Source organism: Pseudophryne corroboree, chromosome 1 (assembly GCF_028390025.1).
Source record: "Pseudophryne corroboree isolate aPseCor3 chromosome 1, aPseCor3.hap2, whole genome shotgun sequence".
NCBI classification, from domain to species: domain Eukaryota; kingdom Metazoa; phylum Chordata; class Amphibia; order Anura; family Myobatrachidae; genus Pseudophryne; species Pseudophryne corroboree.
Window position 1 is genome coordinate 788,663,223 of NC_086444.1, and position 20,512 is coordinate 788,683,734.

Here is a 20,512-nt window from a genome sequence, read left to right on the forward strand (position 1 = left end):
AGATCACCGCTCTGAGAGACTCCATCTTGAATTTGAATTTCTCTAGGAATAAGTTGAGAGATTTCAGGTTGAGAATAGGTCTCACCGAGCCGTCTGGCTTCGGCACTATGAACAGGCTTGAATAAAAGCCCTGCCCCTGCTGATCTAGGGGTACCGGAACCACAACCTGATTTAGACACAATTTTTGTACTGCACCGCAGATTAGTTCCCTTTCCTGCAGTGAAGCTGGCAAGGCTGATCTGAAAAACCGGCGAGGGGGCACGTCTTGAAACTCCAGTGTGTACCCCTGGGATACAATCTTCAACACCCAAGGGTCTAGACCCGAGCGAACCCAGACCTGACTGAAAAGCCTGAGACGTGCCCCCACCGGAGCGGGTCCCTGTAAGGGGGACCCGGCGTCATGCGGTGGGTTTAGCAGGAGCCGGGGGGGACCTCTGCTCCTGGACACCCGAGGAGGCGGGTAACTTTTTTCCTCTACCTCTACCTCTGGTAGCCAGAAAGAAGTTGCCTCGGCCCCTTCTATACTTGTTGGGCCGAAAGGAATGCATTTGATAATTTGGCTGTTTCTTTTGCTGCGTAGGAACCGAGGGCAAGAAGGTAGATTTACCCGCGGTAGCCGCTGATACTAAATCAGTAAGCCCCTCACCGAAAAGTTCTCCTCCCTTAAAGGGAAGGGATTCCATATTCCTTTTGGAATCAGCGTAAGCATTCCACTGATGAGTCCAAAGCGCACATCTAGCCGCAATGGACATAGCACTCGCCTTAGCACTAAGGAGTCCAGCGTCACGTACAGCCTCTTTCAAGTATGCAGCTGCATCTCTAATATAACCCAGCGTCACCTGGATGGAATCTCTATCTAGATTCTCCCAATCAGAAGACAAAGTGACTACTGACCCACGGGGACGCAATAAGAGGCCTGAGCAACGTCCCTGTAGTAGTGAAAATAACCTTCAGGGTAGCCTCCTGCTTACGGTCCGCTGGCTCCTTAACGGCCGTCGTCTGAGCTGCAGGGAGGGCTACCTTTTTAGACAAACGCGCCAGGGCTTTGTCTACAGTGGGGGGATTCTCCCACGGGTCCCTATCCGACTCGGGAAAAGGGTATGCCACGTTGATTCTTTTAGGAATCTGAAACCTTTATTTCTAATGCTATCAAAGAGAGCGTTCAGTTCAAAACAAGGAGGAAAAGTAACCGAGCGCTTTTTCTCCTTGTAAATCAGGACCCTGGTTTCAGGTGTAATAGTGTCCTCATTAATATTCAAGATATCTTTAACAGCTACAATCATATACTGAATACTCTTAGCCAATCTTGGATCTAATCTGGAATCAGCATAATCGACATCGGCATCAGAGTCCGTGTCGGTACCTGTGTCAACTAATTGGTCAAAACTACGTTTGTGTGACCCTGCAGGGTCTTTCAACTGTAATAAAGCGTCCTCTACTATTCTCTTCCACACCTGGGATTGAGATGCAGACTCATCAAACTTTTGATTTAATGATGTGACACTAGCATGCAAAGCATTCAAAGTAGTTAACCAATCTGCAGTCGGCGGTGCCGACAGGGCCACTCCCAAAACATTTGGTGTCCCCAACAAATTGTCCCCTGGAGAGGAATAATCAGCCTCCGACATGTCGACACCTGAGAGACAGCACACACACCAAGCAGTGAGGGAACACACAGGGAAATAGCCAGCTCACACCCCAGCGCCAAATAAGCAGGTCTGTGAACACCAAAGATGTCCCAGAGCTGTCTGCGCTTGTTTTACATAAATAAATATGTCCCCCCTTATGTCTGTTTAGCCCCCTGGTACTTGCTGCGGAGAGGAAGGACCAGCGACTTCAGCTTGTGGAGGAGGAAATGGCGCCAGTGAGCAGTGAGGAAGAAGCTCCGCCCCCAACATGGCGCGCTTCTCACGCTTTTATTATTTAATTATATGCCGGCGGGGGTTAGCGGGCAGTGCCAGGGCACTGTAGGATTATGCCAGCCTTATATATGAGGTAATATATGCTCCCCCCCCCCCCCCCCCCCCCAGCGCCCTGCACCCAGCGGTGTGTACTCAGCGGGAGCCTGGCACGCACTGTGCATAGCCGCTGTGCGGTACCTCTACAATGCCGTCTTGAAAGATGAAGAGAAGTCTTCTTTCTTCTTATACTCACCTGTCTTCTGACTTCTGGCTTGAAGAGGGGGGACGGCAAGCTGTGGGAGGGAGCATCCAGGAGAGCCCGGCGTTCGTCTCCCCTCAGGAGCTGAAGGCAGAGGAAGCAGCAGAGCCCTGGAACTCATCAGAAGTGGGCCTAGACTGCTCTCCCCTCTTGCCCACGAGGCAGGGAGTCTGTAGCCAGCAGATCTCCCCAAAACAAAAAACTTAACATTAAGTCTTTCAGAGAAACTCTAGGAGCTCCTCCTAGTGCCCTGTGTCTCGGCCGGGCACATTTCTAAAACTAAGTCTGGTGGGGGATATAGAGGGAGGAGCCAGGTCACGCCCCTTTGAAAGTCTTGAAGTGCCCATGTCTCCTGCGGATCCCGTCTATACCCCATGGTTCTTTGACATCCTCTAGGACGAAATAGAAACATCATCTGCAAATAGACAAACCTTATAAACACCTCCATATAATTCCGGGCCCTTAATCGAATCACACACTCTAATCTTTTCTGATAGAGGTTCTATAGCAAGGGCAAAAACAAGAGGAGATAGGGGGCATCCTTGGCGAGTACCACTGGTGATTTCAAACTTCTGTGACATCAGCCCATTCACAAGCACACGCGCTGAAGGTTTGGAGTACAATGCTAAAATAGAGGTCAGTGACCTACCTGTAAATCCAAATTTTCATAAAACCATCCGAAGGTATCCCCAGTGGATCCGGTCAAATGCCTTCTCTGCGTCCAATGAAAGCAAAAGAAGCGGAGTATCTGATTCAGAGAAGGCATCTAACACATTAATGATCCTCCTAGTATTATCCGGGGATTGTCTACCCGGAACGAAAAACTACTTGATCGTGATGTAGTAGTGATGGGAGTAATGGACTGATTCTGGTGGCGACAAGTTTGGCGTATATTTTAATATCCGTGTTAAGGAGGGCAATCGGACGATAACTAGACATATGTATTGGATTTTTCCTAGGTTTAGGGAAGGCTATAATCCGAGCTTCCAGCATTTCTGCCGGGAACTGTCCACTGTTGGAAGCGTGATTAAACACAGATGCCAAAGTGGGGACCACGGAGTCTCTATAGCTCTTAAAAAAATTGTTGGTAAATCCGTCTGGACCCGGGGCTTTATCTAGGGGCAGTGATTCAATAACTTGCCCTATTTCTTCGTGAGACCATGGCCTCTCTTAGGTCAGGATGGCTTCAGAATTTAGTGAGGGCAGTTTGATTTCCTTTAAAAATGCATCGATATCTTTAGGCGTAGGCTGCGGAGTCGACGGGTCTCCCTTTAAATTATAAAGAGCAGAATAAAATTTAGCAAAAGCATTGGCTATATCAGCCGAGTCAGTGACTTTGACAGATTTAAAGTTAGAAATTACTTTCACCCGCTCTCTGGCTTGTTTCCGCCTTAATTACCTTGCTAGCATCCTGCCCGCCCTGTCTCCTTGAACATAGAATTTTTGCTTTAATTTAAATTGATTTTTATGGACTTCTGTAAGAGACAATTTGTTTAGTTCTTCCCGAGTAGTAAGGACTCTAAGGAGATTACGGTAGATTCGTTTATTAGATGGGGAGGATTTCAAATGGTTTTCCAAGTCTGCCAGTCTCACTTCTAGTTCTGCCTGATGTACCCGAGAGGCCATACTAATGCGAGCTGCCGCCTGTATTGAGGTTCCCCTAATGGCTGCTTTAGGGGCACACCAGTTGGTGAAATACGATATATCAGTCGGGTCATTTGTTTCTAGAAATAGAGAAAGTGAATGCAATATAGATTGTTTTGCTTCTAAATCCTCTAGGAGGTAATCGCCAAAGCGCCAGGGTCTAGGGAGCATTCTAACCATGGATAATTCCCAATGCAGGAAAAGAGCAGAATGATCCGACCACGCTACTGGCAGGAGAGAAGCCTTTTTCACCTGTTGTAATGTCCACTTATCTGACAGAGCCATATCTATTCTTGAGTAAGATCCGTGGACATGTGAAAAAAAGGTATAATTGCTACTACCTGGGTTCCTAGCTCTCCAAACATCATAGAGTTCATATTCATAAAGTAAATGCAGGAACGACTGGGAGTGATCACGTGCCTGGAGGGAACGAACAGAGCGCTGGGCAGATGATTTATCGACAGTGGGATCCAGGACCATATTAAAATCTCCCAAAATCAGTACTGATCCTAATCTGTGTTTCTGTAGCATGCCACAAAACTTTCTCAGAAAGTGGGTCTGTCTGGAGTTGGGGGCGTAAAGCACCGCCAAAGTAACCTGCTTGTTCTCCAGTTTACCAACCAAAATTATATATCTCCCCTCTTGGTCCGAGACCTGTTTATCAACTGTAAAATTACAAGAATTAGAAATTAACACGGCAACTCCCGTTTTTTTTGCAGTGCCACTGGCCATATAACAACGTGGGAACTTATGATTAGTAAAAGAGGGGGGTGAAGAACTAATAAAGTGGATTTCTTGGATGGCAACCAGATGTGCTTTATTTTTAGCGAAATGATTCAGGGCCATTCTGCGCTTGTTGGGAGAATTAAGGCCTTTAACACTTAGAGAGAGAATATTAACCATAAAGTGATGTAGATGAGGGGTCGCTAAGTGAATTGAATCTCGTCATTAAATATTTGAATGAAGTCATGGCTATATGTACCAAGAACAGTACCCAACATATCAAAATAGGGGTAGCTGAGGGGGAAAAGCAGGGGAGAAAAAAGTAACAAAGAATAAAAGAACAAAAGGCATCCCAAGGGTGCAAACTGAGGTTGTCGAAGAAGGCAACACAAGGGGGTCATGGTAGGGCAGCACGCCCTCCCTCGCTCCCTAAAGAATTAATGCAACAGAAGAGGGAAACTGTTTTCATATATCCTGAACACGGTAGCACCAATATTAACCAATTATTAGTAGAATGTTGCAAACAGCAAGGGAAGCAGTAATAACCAACAAATGCTTTCTCTAAGATGGGCAATTACGACCAAAACCCGTCCCTGTGGAGACTCCCATAATATCGGAAAAGGCGGAAACGGGCATACCCGATCATAGATCATCACTGTAGGGGCATAATAACCATAGCCATTACGCATTTCAAGAACAAAAAAAAAAAAAAAAAGTTCATAACATGAATACCGCATTGATAGCAACGGGTCAACATTAAGGAGCCAGTGCTGTACACTAAAATCAAACAACAACAATATAGTACGAGATTGGCTTCAGGCGACCCTAATAGAACCTTTGGGAGCATGTCCAATTCTAAAGACGGTTACTTAAACACATCTAAAATATAGCAATAATTCAAAGTATTATTACAGAACATGGTCAGCGTGAACTAGGAACATAAGCAACCTATCGGAATCAATACCATACGACCTGTAGTTAGCTTGGACAGGTTCCATTTGAACCACCAGCCACTGTCTAGTCATGATCAACTTTCAGAGATCCCAGGGCTGTACGTGAGCTATCCACTAAGTCCCATTTGGCTAGAAGTTGCAGTCCCTCATCCGGGGTCGAAACCGCAGTCGTGAAGCCATTGCGTCTAATAAGGAGCTTGGTTGGAAAGCACCATATGTATGGTATATCAGCTTTTTGAAGAGCTCTAGTAACTGGGAAGAAGGATCGTCGCAAAGCTAGAGTTGCCGGTGACAGGTCGCCAAACAACTGGAGGTCTCCAAGAATAGGAGATGAAGTGTCCGAAGGCAACGCAGCCCTGAGAATTTGTTATTTTATGTGGAAATAGTGTCGTCGCATCAGTGTGTCTCTTGGAACATCTTTTGGAGCATTCCTGGCCTTCGGGAGCCGGTGGATCCGAACTAGCAGGAAGTCATTGATGGAGACGGTAGGCAAACGATTTATGAACAGGTCTGTCACAAATTATTTCAGATCGGAAGTGGATACGGTTTCCGGAATACCCCGAATTTTAATATTATTTCAACATGATCTGTCTTCCACGTTGGAAGCTCTCCGTCTCAGGTCCTCAACCTCTGTCTGTAAGTCCTCACAGCATGTGATCAGTTCGTTATGAGCTTTAACAACTTCCTCCAATTTGTTTTCAACATGATCGGTGCGCTGGCCTAGGGCATTGACTGACTGTTGACACGTCTGTAAAGCCGCTGTGAAGTTGGCGGCAATGACGGTTTTAAAGGAGGCTAACAGATGTTTCATGGCACCCAGCGTGAGAGGTGCGTCATCACCTATGTTGTAGTTCGTATTCGCAACCGGAATGGCTCGGTCTGAGGATAAACCAGTCGGCTTGGGTTCAGCCATTCCAGAGGTTTTGAAACTGTGGACAGGGGGTGAGTGTTTGAAAAAATTCACTGTTGGGACAGAAGGCGGATCTTTCTGATGTTTAGGCGGCATGAGCTTAAGATCTGCTAAATATCCAAATGTAGCTGAGAAATCTTAGAAAAATGGAAAATCAGAGAAAAGAGAAGTTATCAGAAAGCACTGGGCCAAGTTTCCGTGATAATGGGACACTTCACATCCTAAAGGAGCAAGGGAGGGACGACAAACCAGCTCATGTAGGTGACATTTCACAGAGCGAAACTTTCAGCACTTTTGACACAGGTTTTGCCGACTTTCTTTATCAGGAGGGAGAGTAGGAAGTATACTGTGAAGATTGGAGACTGTGCCTGCACTAGTCATGCTTCTGTCTAATTAAGCAATCACTCCTCCAGCATCAGAAAAAAAATAAAGCACAGTGAAATGTAGCCGCAGCTCCAGGGAGCCTTATATAGCTCCTTACTTTTCTCCAGTGAAAACTGCAGCCCAGGGAGCTGTCAGTCCCCTGTTACTCCTTGTCAATTCACCTCCAGACCTGTAGCACAATCACAGCCTTTTGCAGGAGGCTGCTGACACTGGAGAAGTGGCGCTGGAGGTAGGCATAGGGCTGTGGGAAGCAAGGGATCCTTAGGGACTCAGGGGAGTATAAGCTCCCGTCTCCTGCTGTGTCAAGCAGCTCAGAGTCTCAGAGACCAGGGAAGCTGGAAGACGGGGGCCACACCAGAAAGAACACAGGGGGCGTCTGGCGTCTTCCGTTCCGGCGGCCGCAGCTCACTGATAGCCTGGCTCCAGGGCACAGCCAGCCGGACCTCTGTGGGTGGTGAGTAAAGCTGTGCGGAATCCCGGCGGCGGGGTGAAGGAGCGCACACCTTAATGCTCCGTGTGGATGGCTGCCGGAGCTCAGCATGAGTGAGGGCTGTGGAATTGAGGTCCCGTTTCCACGCTGGGGGAGGGCCGCAACCTGCAAAACCAGACAAGGTGATTCCCGGCTCCGCAGCACCATCCCAGCGCCTCAGGATACCTCCAGTATGGCTGTGGGAGATATTTAGCAGTGTTCGGAGGGAAGGAAGGGAACTTATTTAGGCCGTTTGGAGAGTTGATGCAGGAGCTGATGCAGACACATCCTCTCAGCTGCACATCCAAGCCACGACATTAAACTCAATATTCTAACAGACGGTTGGCTAAGTTCTTTGAAAGGGCATTTATTACACTACAAATCACTTTTGCTGTTTATATAAAGGAATATCTATTCTAACGGTGTTTCATAACACTGTACTATATTTGTAAAATAAACACCAATCTGTGCGCAGCACACACATAACTACACATATTCCTTTAGTAATACAAGGATTTTATTTTTTTTCAATCATTATCTTATATAAGTTATATCCAATTTGTCTAAAAGTAATTCCAACGCACTTATTGGCAGCAATATCTTTCATATTAATTAATGTTAGTGAGTTCATATTGTGGAACTAAATATTCCTTCCTTGGGTGTATAAATGTAAGGAAGGCCAATAATAACAGTGTATGCAAAGTTACTGCCAGTCTAATGGGCCATTTATTGCCTCTCTTTTTTGTATCACACTTGGATCACCCTCCTCAACTAACACTTCCTTTTCAAAGTGTTCTCTTAAATGATTGCAAGTTTAATTATGTTAATTATGTATTACACAACTCATGGCAGCAACAGGATGTTGGGGTTGTAGTTTGACATTTTAATTTTGACTGAAATTGATTTAACTATGCATACTCTTGTACTTTGCCTATAAATTGTGTCTCGGCAAAGGAAAAGTGTCCTTTCCACAGTAGGGGCCAAGTACGTTTACTACCACCTCCAAGGAAGCAACACATTTACAGGAGTAAAGAGCTCAGGGGGAAATTCAGATCTCCAGTGTGGGCGATCTACATACTGTATATCTGATGGCAACAAGGTACAATAAATAATTTCCAAAAAAAGGCTATTTTAACCAGTGCATTCTTTATAAACAGGAGCCATGATATCAACCTTGCATGACCCCCTAAATAGTAATCCTAGAGTACTAGGTCCAAAGACTTTACCTTAGTGCAGTGGTTGCCATACTTGGTTCTCCAGGACCTCAAACAGTTCACATTTTCCAGATCATCCTGCAGGAGCACAGGTGTACTCATTACTGACACATTTAAGAGATCCACAGGTGGAGCTAATTATTTCACTTGTGATTCTGTGGGCAGACCTGGAAAACATGAACTTTTGGGGGACCGAGTTCGTGTACTACTACCTTAGTGACATATTACACATATATGATATATATGAAATTAATATAAAAAAAACAAAGATAAATGATATCCAAAGAATGCACATTTAATAATACACAGAGACGCACATGAGAATATTTTGCTGTATTCAATTATTTCAGACTGTATAATCAAGAAACACAGGGAATTTTTGCAAAACACCAAACAAGCCAGACATAATTGTAAATTGCTGAAAGTGAGAATAACCAAAAGCATTTCTCTGTTTACACTTACCAGGTAATTTGCATGTCTCCACTTCCTCCTTTACAAAGTCTCTCTGTGTGTTATTCTCTGTGACACAATCATGGCCGGTTTCACTTTGTATACGCTGGGAGCATACAGCTTCAGTACATTCCTGGTCTTCCCCACACTGCGGCTGTGAGGCTGCAGGCAAACAAATGATTTACAAGTACAGTACTACACAGGAGGGCATGGCTTCCCTCTTTTAAACTTTTTAAGAATTTACATATTTAACATTTTGATCTGAAATCATATGATTTAGAGGGGTCAGTGACCAGGCCTAGCAAAGTAAATACAACTTTAGGTCCCCCATACATCTGGAAGCCATTTTGACGTTTCCCTGATCCGCTGGAACCACAGATCGACAGTCATTGATGATCGCGACCCGTCGGGGAATCAAGGAAATTACCCATGTTAAAAATCCCAGATTTTTCTAATTCTTTATTCTTAATGGTCAGTTACTATAGAAGCAAATCCAGAAAAAAGGAAATCAAGAGCCCAAATGAGACCAAATTTTGAAATGCGGTAGTAAGCAAATAGAAAACAACAAAACTGATGAAAGGGAGAGGGGTATACGGGGGGTCAGGGTAAGAAGAGGGGAGGAGGAAGGGGGCATAAAACAGTATTGTAAAGGGGGGTACACACGGAGAGATCAATGCTTAAATTCTAAGCAATCTGACTAGATTGCTTAGAACTTAAGCAAGGATCTCTCCATGTGTATCCCCTACAGCGATAGCGATGCACAGCCCCGAGCATCGCTATTGCCGGTGCTAGATTGGCCTGAGCGAGGGGAGAGATGTGTGCTGAGCGGTCACTGATAGATCGATCAGCACACATCTCTCCCCATGTGTACGGGGCTTAAGGGTAGAAACACGATAAGCATCTAAAGATAAAATGAGACAACTACATAGGGGGTGGAAGCAAAGATGTGAAGAGGAAACGTAATTCGGTGCCCATGAGTCCAGGTATGAGGTTAGCATTCAAGAGGAAGGGGACGTGGGTCTACCCTCAGCAAACAACCAGGGAGCCCAAATTTGGGTAAAAACATGTCCTCAGTCATGAAGGTAATAAGTTATTTCATCCATGGCTAACATTCTAAATCTGTGTCTTAAGTACAGAGTTAAGCAGGGAAGAGGTCTTTTTCCAATTTAGAGCAATCAGAGATTTTGCTACCGCCAAAATGCGCGCGCCAAATGTTCTGGCAAACCTGCAGCTTCCAGGTAGAAGGTCGCACAACAAAAATATCCAGGGGCCTTTCAGTATCGGAGCATCCAGGAGGGAATTCAGGAGGCCATAAACCAGTTTATTTTACACATGTCCCCAGATTTGCAATTAGAGTGAAGGTTAAAAGAATTTTTATTCCAAATCAGCAAAAAAAGACTTACTAAAATAAAATACAAGGGTATGCAGTGCCTATTGCATTGTTTGTAGTCCGGACCTACACCCTTGCTATTAGACACCTTTTAACCTGTTCTATTTGTGTTGGACTTGGAATGGACCCCTTTTTTGTATTTTATTAAGTCTTTTTGGCTGATTTGTTATAAAAAATTCTTTTTGGCTGATTTGTTATAAAAAATTATTTTAACCTTCACTCCAATTGCGAATCTGTGGACACGTTTAAAAGAAACCGTTACAGGAGGTTCCCAACCGCTTTATACGTGAGTTGGAATACGTTTTATTGATCTGGGTCACAAGCTTGTATTAATATCTGCCCCCCCCTGAAAACGAAACCTTTATATGTATTCTTCACTCATTTATCAAGTGAGTTTTTAGATACGACTGAAATCGTTACTTTGGTGATAAGAACTCTAGTATATATTACACTCTTTTCCTTTTCATTTCCCGCACTTAGGTGCCTAGGAAATTACTACACATTGTTATATATATTCTATTTGCATATCCATGTGTGAATTCATTTAAGAGGAAGATCCACCAATGTGACCCCGTTCATCTTAAAAGAAACAGTTACATGAGGATCCCAACTTCTTTTTCTGTGAGTTGGGTATGCCCTATTCCCTCCCTCTGATTTTGGTGGTTGGCTTTATAATACCTTCCTCTGAAACAAACCTTTATGTGCGTAAATTATCCATTTTCCAAGTAAGTGCTCAGTACGCCTTATAATCACCTACACTCTACTTGAACACAGAGGTGTTACTATTCCCAAACAAGAACGTACATCAGATTGGACTGTTTTATTTTCTCATTTTTAACATGTACCTGTTTTCGAGAAAAAACGTGATCAAGAGGAGGATTTAACATCTGGTAGACTACTGGTCTTTTACATATTGGTTTGCATATGCATTACTCAACATTAGTGTTGGCTTTGATCTTTTGCCTAATTGTTTTGTTCATTTGAATCTTCTCTACCTGTTTGGGCAGGTTTCCAGGTTAGTTGATTCTGCGTACACTATTTCTCTTTGCGCCAGAATCCCCTTCACTCCCCATTTCATTTCATACCATTGATCAGGACCATAGTAGAGGGGGCAGAATACAGTGACAGGAGACCAGTGAGGAAGTCACCAGACAGCCAAAGGCTTCAAGATCAGCCTTTATGAAACTCCTGGTGATCCTATTGAATGCTTTTTCAGCATCTAAGAAGAGTAAAATAGTAAGGGATCTTCTGGAGTTTGAGATATGGATAAGATCAACAGCACATCTGGTGTTATCTCCCATCTGGTGGCCTCGGCTAAACCCTACTTGGTCATAATGTATCAAAGAGAGGAAAACAGATTCAGATGGGTCGCCATGAATTTAGCAATATTAAGGAGGTAGATAGGCCTGTAACTAACACATTTAAGCAAATCTTTACCCTCCTTAGTGGTCACTACAATTCCAGCTTACAGCATTTTAGAAGGAAAAGGTTCAACTTAAAGAACCTCATTAAAGAAGGAATGGAGATCCGGAATGAACAAGTCCGAGATTTTTTGTAATACGTGGCCAAAAACCTGTCGGGGCCAGGAGCTTTGCCATTTTATGTATCTTTTATAGTCTGTTCAATTTCCTCAACATAAATCTCTGAGTTAAGGTGGTCTATAGCCCTGTGAGACAATTTTTTTCAGGTTGGACTTAGCAAGGAATTCAGAAATCAGGTCAAAGTGAGATGGGAGGGATGGGGTGGCCGCAGAGGATGGCAGATTGTACAAATCAGTGTAGTAGGCTTGAAAGGCAGTTCTAATAGCTGTAGGGTTGTGAACAAGCTGATTGCGGCGCTCACGGATCGTTATTTTTTTTGGCCTTGCTAGATCAAAGTCGTGCAGCAAGATTTTTATCCACCTTGTCCCCTTTCTCATAAAAGGACTGACAAAGCCATTTACAGCACTTGGCCACCTGCCTGGAAAGAAGAAAATCAAGTTCTGCATAGAGTTCAGGAACCTAAGTTTTGAAACATGTGTAATACTCCCAATTCCTCATCCTGGCAAACAGCAAATTGCTGCAGATGTATAGGGGCCATGATTGTCTGATTATTGTAATATAAAACAAATGCAAAATAATTGACACTGCAACAATAAAAATTCTAAACATGGTAAATATCAGTACAATAGAGCATTTGGTAATGTGGTAGTTGAATTTAAAGGACATACAGTAGGAAACATAGTTTCAGATCTGTGATCCATGGCTTCAAGACCCATTTCAAGTAAATTATTCCTCTCCTGGCCAGATAAAGGAAATGAGTAGAATTACTTCTGGCACTGGGGTCCATAGGGTAAACAAATTTCTATGATGGTGATTTCACTAACCACTGTAACAGTCATAATAATAATCACGGGAGGACAATGAATAGTTGTGGTGCAGTGGGGCATTAGTATTTACTGACAGGGTAATGTGGATGAGCTCCAGCAGGCACTGCATGGCTGGGGTACTACTGGTCATATTCTTTGCTGAAAGAATTTTGAAAAGAAGAAAGGTAGGCTGTGCCTGCTGTCTTGGGCCCTCACACCCGGCATCAATTAGGGGTCTTTTTTCCAAAGCTGGTGTTTGCAGGCTTGAAGTAGATAGAGTGTTTAAAGGGGTGGGGGGAGAAGAATGCTCTGGTCAGTAATACCCCTTTCACACCAGAAATGCAGGGGCAAAACCCGGGAATTCTGCCACGGGCTCATGCAGGGACATTCCCGGGTTGGCACCTTTCATACCAGCATTTGGAGCCGAGACATCCCGGGTCTGCACCTTTCATACTGAACCCGGGATGGCCCTGCATTTTCTGAAAATGGGCGTCTCAGAAAAAAACACAAGACCAGGAAGTGCCCTGAATAGCCAATCAGCATCAGCAGAGGCAACCCGGGAAGGTGGGACATGTCCCTGCACCATTCACACTGTCCAGGTTCCAGGGAAGAACCTGGGACCAACCCTGGTCGATTGCAGGGTTGAAATGCAGGGACAGAAATCCCGGGATTTTGTCCCTGTACCCTTTCACACTGAGAAATTTCCCGGGTTGATGCGCGTTCATGTGTTTTAACCCGGGAAATTTTGGGCTGTGTGAAAGGGGTATAATGAATCAGGTTATAAACATGCCTTATGTGTCATATGGACCTGCATATGTTAAATAGCAGATCTTTTCATCATTGTATGCCCCCTCAGTGTAATTTTCATTACTGGTTCTAAATGCGTCCAAACCACATGGCCAGGAAGTGGTTAATGTGTGCTGCTATAAAAATCTATGTATAGTGGGATATGCAGTGCACACATTTATATATCTTTATATAGTACGTTTAGAGCTATATTGGTGCATAGCAGCCTTAAATACTCAAACAACAATACCTTAAGTACCTTAAATTGGCAGAAAATGTTAAACCCCCCTCCCCATTTGCTACAATCCAACCACATCACCAAGCAGTACTTTATTTAGACCAGAGATGGAATAGTGCACCCTTACCTGTTCCAGCCTGCAGGTATCCAATGAATAATTAATTTGCTGAACTCAATAGTCCTACTGTACTGGTTTGCCCAGTTAATTTGTCTAAGGGACATTTAATTGGAATGTCGGTAGTCTGATGGACTCTAAAAGGGTATTTGGCATGGTCTGATGACTTCTGGGGAGGTCTAAGGGTAATTAAAGGGGCATGTGGGGTGGTCTGATAGCATGTGGGGATGTATGTGGGGTATTTAAGGGGCATGTGGTATGGACTGATGGCATGTAGGGTGTAGAAAAGTTGAAATATTACATGTAATGTAACACATTACTGGATGCTGTTTATACTACGTATATGGCAATCACTGGAATGCTGTGTGTACTGTATGGTGCTCACTAGGATGCTGCGTGTATTGTATGACAGTCACTGATGTTCTGTCTATTGCACGATGGTCACTGGAATGCTAGGTGTAGTTGCCATGGGAGATTCACAAACCTTAGTATAGATTCAGACTATGCTCTGGTTTCCTCCCATTCAAAAATATACTTGTAGGTTAAATGGCTTTAGATGAATGAACCCTAGTATGTGTGACTGATGTACATATTTACATTTTAAGCTCCACTGGTAGAGGGTCTAATGTTAATGATTAAAAGTTTTCTGTTAAGCACTGGTCAGTATGTTAGCCCTGTATAAATATAGGAAAATTAATTATAATAAATTATTTAAACATCTACATATTTATATTAGTCACATATTAATACCAATTGTAGTAGATTGTCTTTAAATCTCTTGGTCAAAAATGATGGTAACTAAAAATCATTTCACAGGTAAGACTACAGGATGATTCGTTGTGAAAATCAATCTTGTCATACTAACGTATATGGAATGATTTTGGGGGTCATTCTGACCCGTTCGCTCGCTGCTGTTTGTCACGGCCGAGTGAACGGTTCCCTACTGCGCATGCGCCAGCGCCATATTGCGCCGGCGCATGCCGTAGCAGGAATGCGATTGACTCTGCCTGATTGACAGGCAGAGGCGGTCGCTGGGCGGGAGGGGGCGGAACGGCGGCATTTGGTCGCCATTTCGGGGGACGGGCCATTAAACAACTATTCTGTAAACCTCCTGAAAGGTTTATATTTATATTTGTACATTACTGCAGGCATTCTATATGTAGTCATGTGTAATTCAGGATTAAATGAACAAGCTTGCTGTTACCATGGGAAAGAGTTTCTCTCAACAGAAACAAGTTTTTCTGTAATGTGGCTAAAATATATATAATGTAAGATCTTCCTGGTGAGGATTATTAGTTGCAGTACAGTCAGTGCATGTCATACCTATGTTGGAATTCATTGTGCCACCATGAAAATTCAGTCCTGCATAACTATTAGTATAGTTGAACGTGGAATATCCATAACCTGCAAATAAAAGAGTGGCATGGTTACACTTATTGTATTCCCTCCATCTTACAGTCTCCTAAACAAACTCACACAAACAACAGTGAGCATGGCCATGAAGAGTATCTCTAGAGTCCGTCTCTGTATAACTGTCAATGCATTCAGCAATTTGGCATGACCACAGTAGTAATGGAAGGGATGTAGTTAATCTCCCGGCGGTCAGAATACCAAAGCCGGGATCCTGACCACTGAGAGTGCCAACAGCTGCGCCAGGGCTATTCCCACTCGTGGGCCCGCAGCGAGCCCGCAAGGGGCTCTCTAGCGCTCACCCCGCTGCCGGCATTCTGACAGCCGGGATCCCGGTGTCGGTATACTCACCTCCGGGATCCGGGGCGCCAGGATTCCATCCCCAACCCTAACGGAGAATATTGCTTTCGTGAGTTTAGATTTCATTAAATACTTTAATTGAGTCTATTATATAAAGACTTTTTTTTATATAAAGACTTTTATTTTAGTTAAAGTCAATTAGACTGAATAAACTGATTAGACTTCATAAGACTGACTATTACTGGGCATACAAGTTGGAGGCATCCTGTCCTACAGTGATCTTCGTGTACATCACCAACTACCCTAGCAAAGTGGGCAGGGCTTGATGATGCAGTTTAATATTTAATAATGGCTCATTATTGAGGATTATTAACAGTTGTCATAGAGTATATGCATAGTACTTACTTGTATATTAAAGTACTGTATGTCGAGCTAGACATAATCTAAGGTTGGGTACAGACCTGGCCGCCGACCTACTATATCTAACGATTGGTAAGTGCATATACACTTAGCAATCATCAGTCCGATGTAAGTGCATGTACACTTACCAATCATCAGTCCGATGTAAGTGCATGTACACTTACCAATCATCAGTCCGATGTAAGTGCATGTACACTTACCAATCATCAGTCCGATGTAAGTGCATGTACACTTACCAATCATCAGTCCGATGTAAGTGCATGTACACTTACCAATCATCAGTCCGATGTAAGTGCATGTACACTTACCAATCATCAGTCCGATGTAAGTGCATGTACACTTACCAATCATCAGTCCGATGTAAGTGCATGTACACTTACCAATCATCAGTCCGATGTAAGTGCATGTACACTTACCAATCATCAGTCCGATGTAAGTGCATGTACACTTACCAATCATCAGTCCGATGTAAGTGCATGTACACTTACCAATCATCAGTCCGATGTAAGTGCATGTACACTTACCAATCATCAGTCCGATGTAAGTGCATGTACACTTACCAATCATCAGTCCGATGTAAGTGCATGTACACTTACCAATCATCAGTCCGATGTAAGTGCATGTACACTTACCAATCATCAGTCCGATGTAAGTGCATGTACACTTACCAATCATCAGTCCGATGTAAGTGCATGTACACTTACCAATCATCAGTCCGATGTAAGTGCATGTACACTTACCAATCATCAGTCCGATGTAAGTGCATGTACACTTACCAATTATCAGTCCGATGTAAGTGCATGTACACTTACCAATCATCAGTCCGATGTAAGTGCATGTACACTTACCAATCATCAGTCCGATGTAAGTGCATGTACACTTACCAATCATCAGTCCGATGTAAGTGCATGTACACTTACCAATCATCAGTCCGATGTAAGTGCATGTACACTTACCAATCATCAGTCCGATGTAAGTGCATGTACACTTACCAATCATCAGTCCGATGTAAGTGCCTGTACACTTACCAATCATCAGTCCGATGTAAGTGCATGCACACTTACCAATCATCAGTCTGATGTAAGTGCATATACACTTAGCAATCATCAGTCCGATGTAAGTGCATGTACACTTACCAATCATCAGTCCGATGTAAGTGCATGTACACTTACCAATCATCAGTCCGATGTAAGTGCATGTACACTTACCAATCATCAGTCCGATGTAAGTGCATGTACACTTACCAATCATCAGTCCGATGTAAGTGCATGTACACTTACCAATCATCAGTCCGATGTAAGTGCATGTACACTTACCAATCATCAGTCCGATGTAAGTGCATGTACACTTACCAATCATCAGTCCGATGTAAGTGCATGTACACTTACCAATCATCAGTCCGATGTAAGTGCATGTACACTTACCAATCATCAGTCCGATGTAAGTGCATGTACACTTACCAATCAACAGTCCGATGTAAGTGCATGTACACTTACCAATCATCAGTCCGATGTAAGTGCATGTACACTTACCAATCATCAGTCCGATGTAAGTGCATGTACACTTACCAATCATCAGTCCGATGTAAGTGCATGTACACTTACCAATCATCAGTCCGATGTAAGTGCATGTACACTTACCAATCATCAGTCCGATGTAAGTGCATGTACACTTACCAATCATCAGTCCGATGTAAGTGCATGTACACTTACCAATCATCAGTCCGATGTAAGTGCATGTACACTTACCAATCATCAGTCCGATGTAAGTGCATGTACACTTACCAATCATCAGTCCGATGTAAGTGCATGTACACTTACCAATCATCAGTCCGATGTAAGTGCATGTACACTTACCAATCATCAGTCCGATGTAAGTGCCTGTACACTTACCAATCATCAGTCCGATGTAAGTGCATGCACACTTACCAATCATCAGTCTGATGTAAGTGCATGCACACTTACCAATCATCAGTCCGATGTAAGTGCATGTACACTTACCAATCATCAGTCCGATGTAAGTGCATGTACACTTACCAATCATCAGTCCGATGTAAGTGCATGCACACTTACCAATCATCAGTCCGATGTAAGTGCATGTACACTTACCAATCATCAGTCCGATGTAAGTGCATGTACACTTACCAATCATCAGTCCGATGTAAGTGCATGCACACTTACCAATCATCAGTCCGATGTAAGTGCATGTACACTTACCAATCATCAGTCCGATGTAAGTGCCTATACACTTACCAATCGTTAGTCCAATCTGTTGTGTCTGATGTCAAAACTGGGCGGGCATTTAACTGTACCCGCCCAGTTGAGATGTCAGTCACCGGTGGTCCCTTCAGCAAGTGTAAGGTCAATTAGCAGACCACTTGTACACATGGGTTGGCTATGCGTGGCTGGGGGTCAGGAGACCGCCGGTCACCATACCGATGGCGAAATCCCGGCTTGCAGATGGCCGACGGGGGTGTGTGTGTGTGTGTGTCGGGGGCGAGCGGAACAAAGACCCTTGCTGGCTCACTGCGCTCGCCATGCTGCGGGCTTGGTGGCATCTATGGGTGTCTTGGACACCCATGAGTGGGAATAGTCCCTGTTAGTCGGCATGCCCACTGTTGGGACCGCAAGGGTACGGGATTCCAGCGTCGGTATTGTGACCAGCGGTCTCCTGACCACCGGTCACGTAACTGCCTCCTGTACACACAGCCAGATGCGCTGATATATCTGTAGATATACTGGCCATTGGCTGTGCTGCACAACCAACGAGATATATCTGTGAACAATGTCGTTCACAGACATATCAGCAGTACACACCTGCTTACGGGCTTGCGATATATCGGCCACTCGATTTAGGGGCCGATATATTGCTCAGTGTGTACCCACCTTAACACATCCTCTTCTCATGTTCTTTTCCCCTTACTAACTGACTTTGTCCAAATATATTTTCTATTTGTTTTCCTAAGAGAGAATTTTAAGATATATATATATTTATAAAAACTGTGCAAAAGTTCCAATAAAAAGGAAGCCTGTACTAAGTTTTGTGGTTCTTTAAATGACATTTACTACATATGAATTCACTTCTGAATTAAATTCCATCATCACACGCCTGCATGTCACAGCTTGTAGAGCAAACATAGGTCTCCATGTTCTAGCCATAATCAAAAATCTTTTCCTGTAGAGGAAAGTGAGAGTCACTGCTGATGGGTATTCTTAATGTGCATTCTTCAGTTAAGCAGCACAAGCTGCGGCATGCCGGAAGCAGAAAGACTACAGTGTTTGTGGATATAAACGGCAACCTCAACTACTCAGCTGAGAAATTTTCAATATTCATTTCCTCTCATTCAAATTTTACAGGTTTAGATTGGTATTTGGTCCTGTCTGACCTTTCCAGGTGCACACTCGTTTGTTTCATATCACTACAGTGTGCTACTTAGGATGCCACTCTTAACACAATGTAATTCTGACCCTGTAGCTTCCTGCTCATCTTCATTCCTCTCCTTACATCATAACACACACTCTGACATGTGCAGTCCTACTGTACTCTCACTATCATAATAACATGGACCGGTTAAGGCACAGATATAAGCACCCAGACAGGGCACTTGTTTTGCACCTCCCTATCACTGCAAGCTCTTTCAGCACTGTGGTGGTGGGTTGATTCCCGCCATGGCCCTGTTTGTGTGGAGTTTGTGTATTCTCCCAATGCTTGCATGGGTTCCTCCGGGTGTTCTGGTTATCTCCGGCGATCCAGGGATGTACTTGTGGGTTGATTGGCTCCCAAAGAAAACTTACCCTAGGTTGTAAGGCAGACTAGATGGGCCAAGTGGTTCTTGTCTGCCATCAAACTTCTATATTCCTATGTTTCACATATCTATATAATGTACAATATGGGCCCGATTCAGCTTCAGATGCAAAAGTGCTGAAATCGCCAAATAGTCCTAAACTGCCATCCTAAGACCTGGAAGGAGGTGGTACCGGGGCATCAACGCCGCATTTTGTTGGTGTCGACACTACATTTAAGGTACGCAGGCATGTCCGGACTGTTTGCACGGCGGGATGTCACATGCAGACGCTGTGATCCAAAGGATGGCGGGTTGCTTAGGCACAGAGCAACCCCAAACATGCAAGAGCATCTCTGTCGTGTTTTTCGCATGTCTGTGGGGGGGGGGGGGGGGGGGGGGGGTGCAGGGCCCAGCATGCGGGGTGGACTTGCCCTGTGCTGGGCGTACCCCCGCATGTCAGTGTAATGGATTGTAGATGTGTGATTTTTGCACATCTATGATCCGTGCTGAATAAGGCCCTATGTGATGATATAACTTTATTCACTAAATTAGGTCCAGATTTATCAAGCTTGGAGAGAGATAAAGAGGAGATAACTAAACTAATTGGCACGTTACAGGATGAGTTTGAAGAATGATAGGAGCTGATTGGTTGGTAGTTTATCTCTCTCCACTTTATCACCCTCCGAGCTTTTATACATCTGGGCCTTATTTAAGGGTAGAGTTATCAAAACTTCTAAAAGTGGAGGTGTTGCCAGTAGCAACCAATCAGAATTTTGCTATTATTGATGTAGTACAGTCAAGAAAATATCTGCTGA

The 20,512-nt window shown here is 43.9% G+C and overlaps 1 protein-coding gene across 1 annotated transcript in view; it reads right to left on the minus strand.

The window, feature by feature from the left end:
- Window positions 1-20,512, minus strand: part of NFKB1 (nuclear factor kappa B subunit 1) — a 242,643-nt gene that overhangs the window by 66,775 nt on the left and 155,356 nt on the right. The window contains exons 13-14 of the mRNA XM_063918320.1: window positions 15,107-15,187; window positions 8,920-9,069 (exon numbers count right to left, since the gene is read on the minus strand). Of these exons, the coding sequence (XP_063774390.1) occupies window positions 8,920-9,069; window positions 15,107-15,187 (231 nt within the window). The remainder of the gene's footprint in view (window positions 1-8,919; window positions 9,070-15,106; window positions 15,188-20,512) is intronic.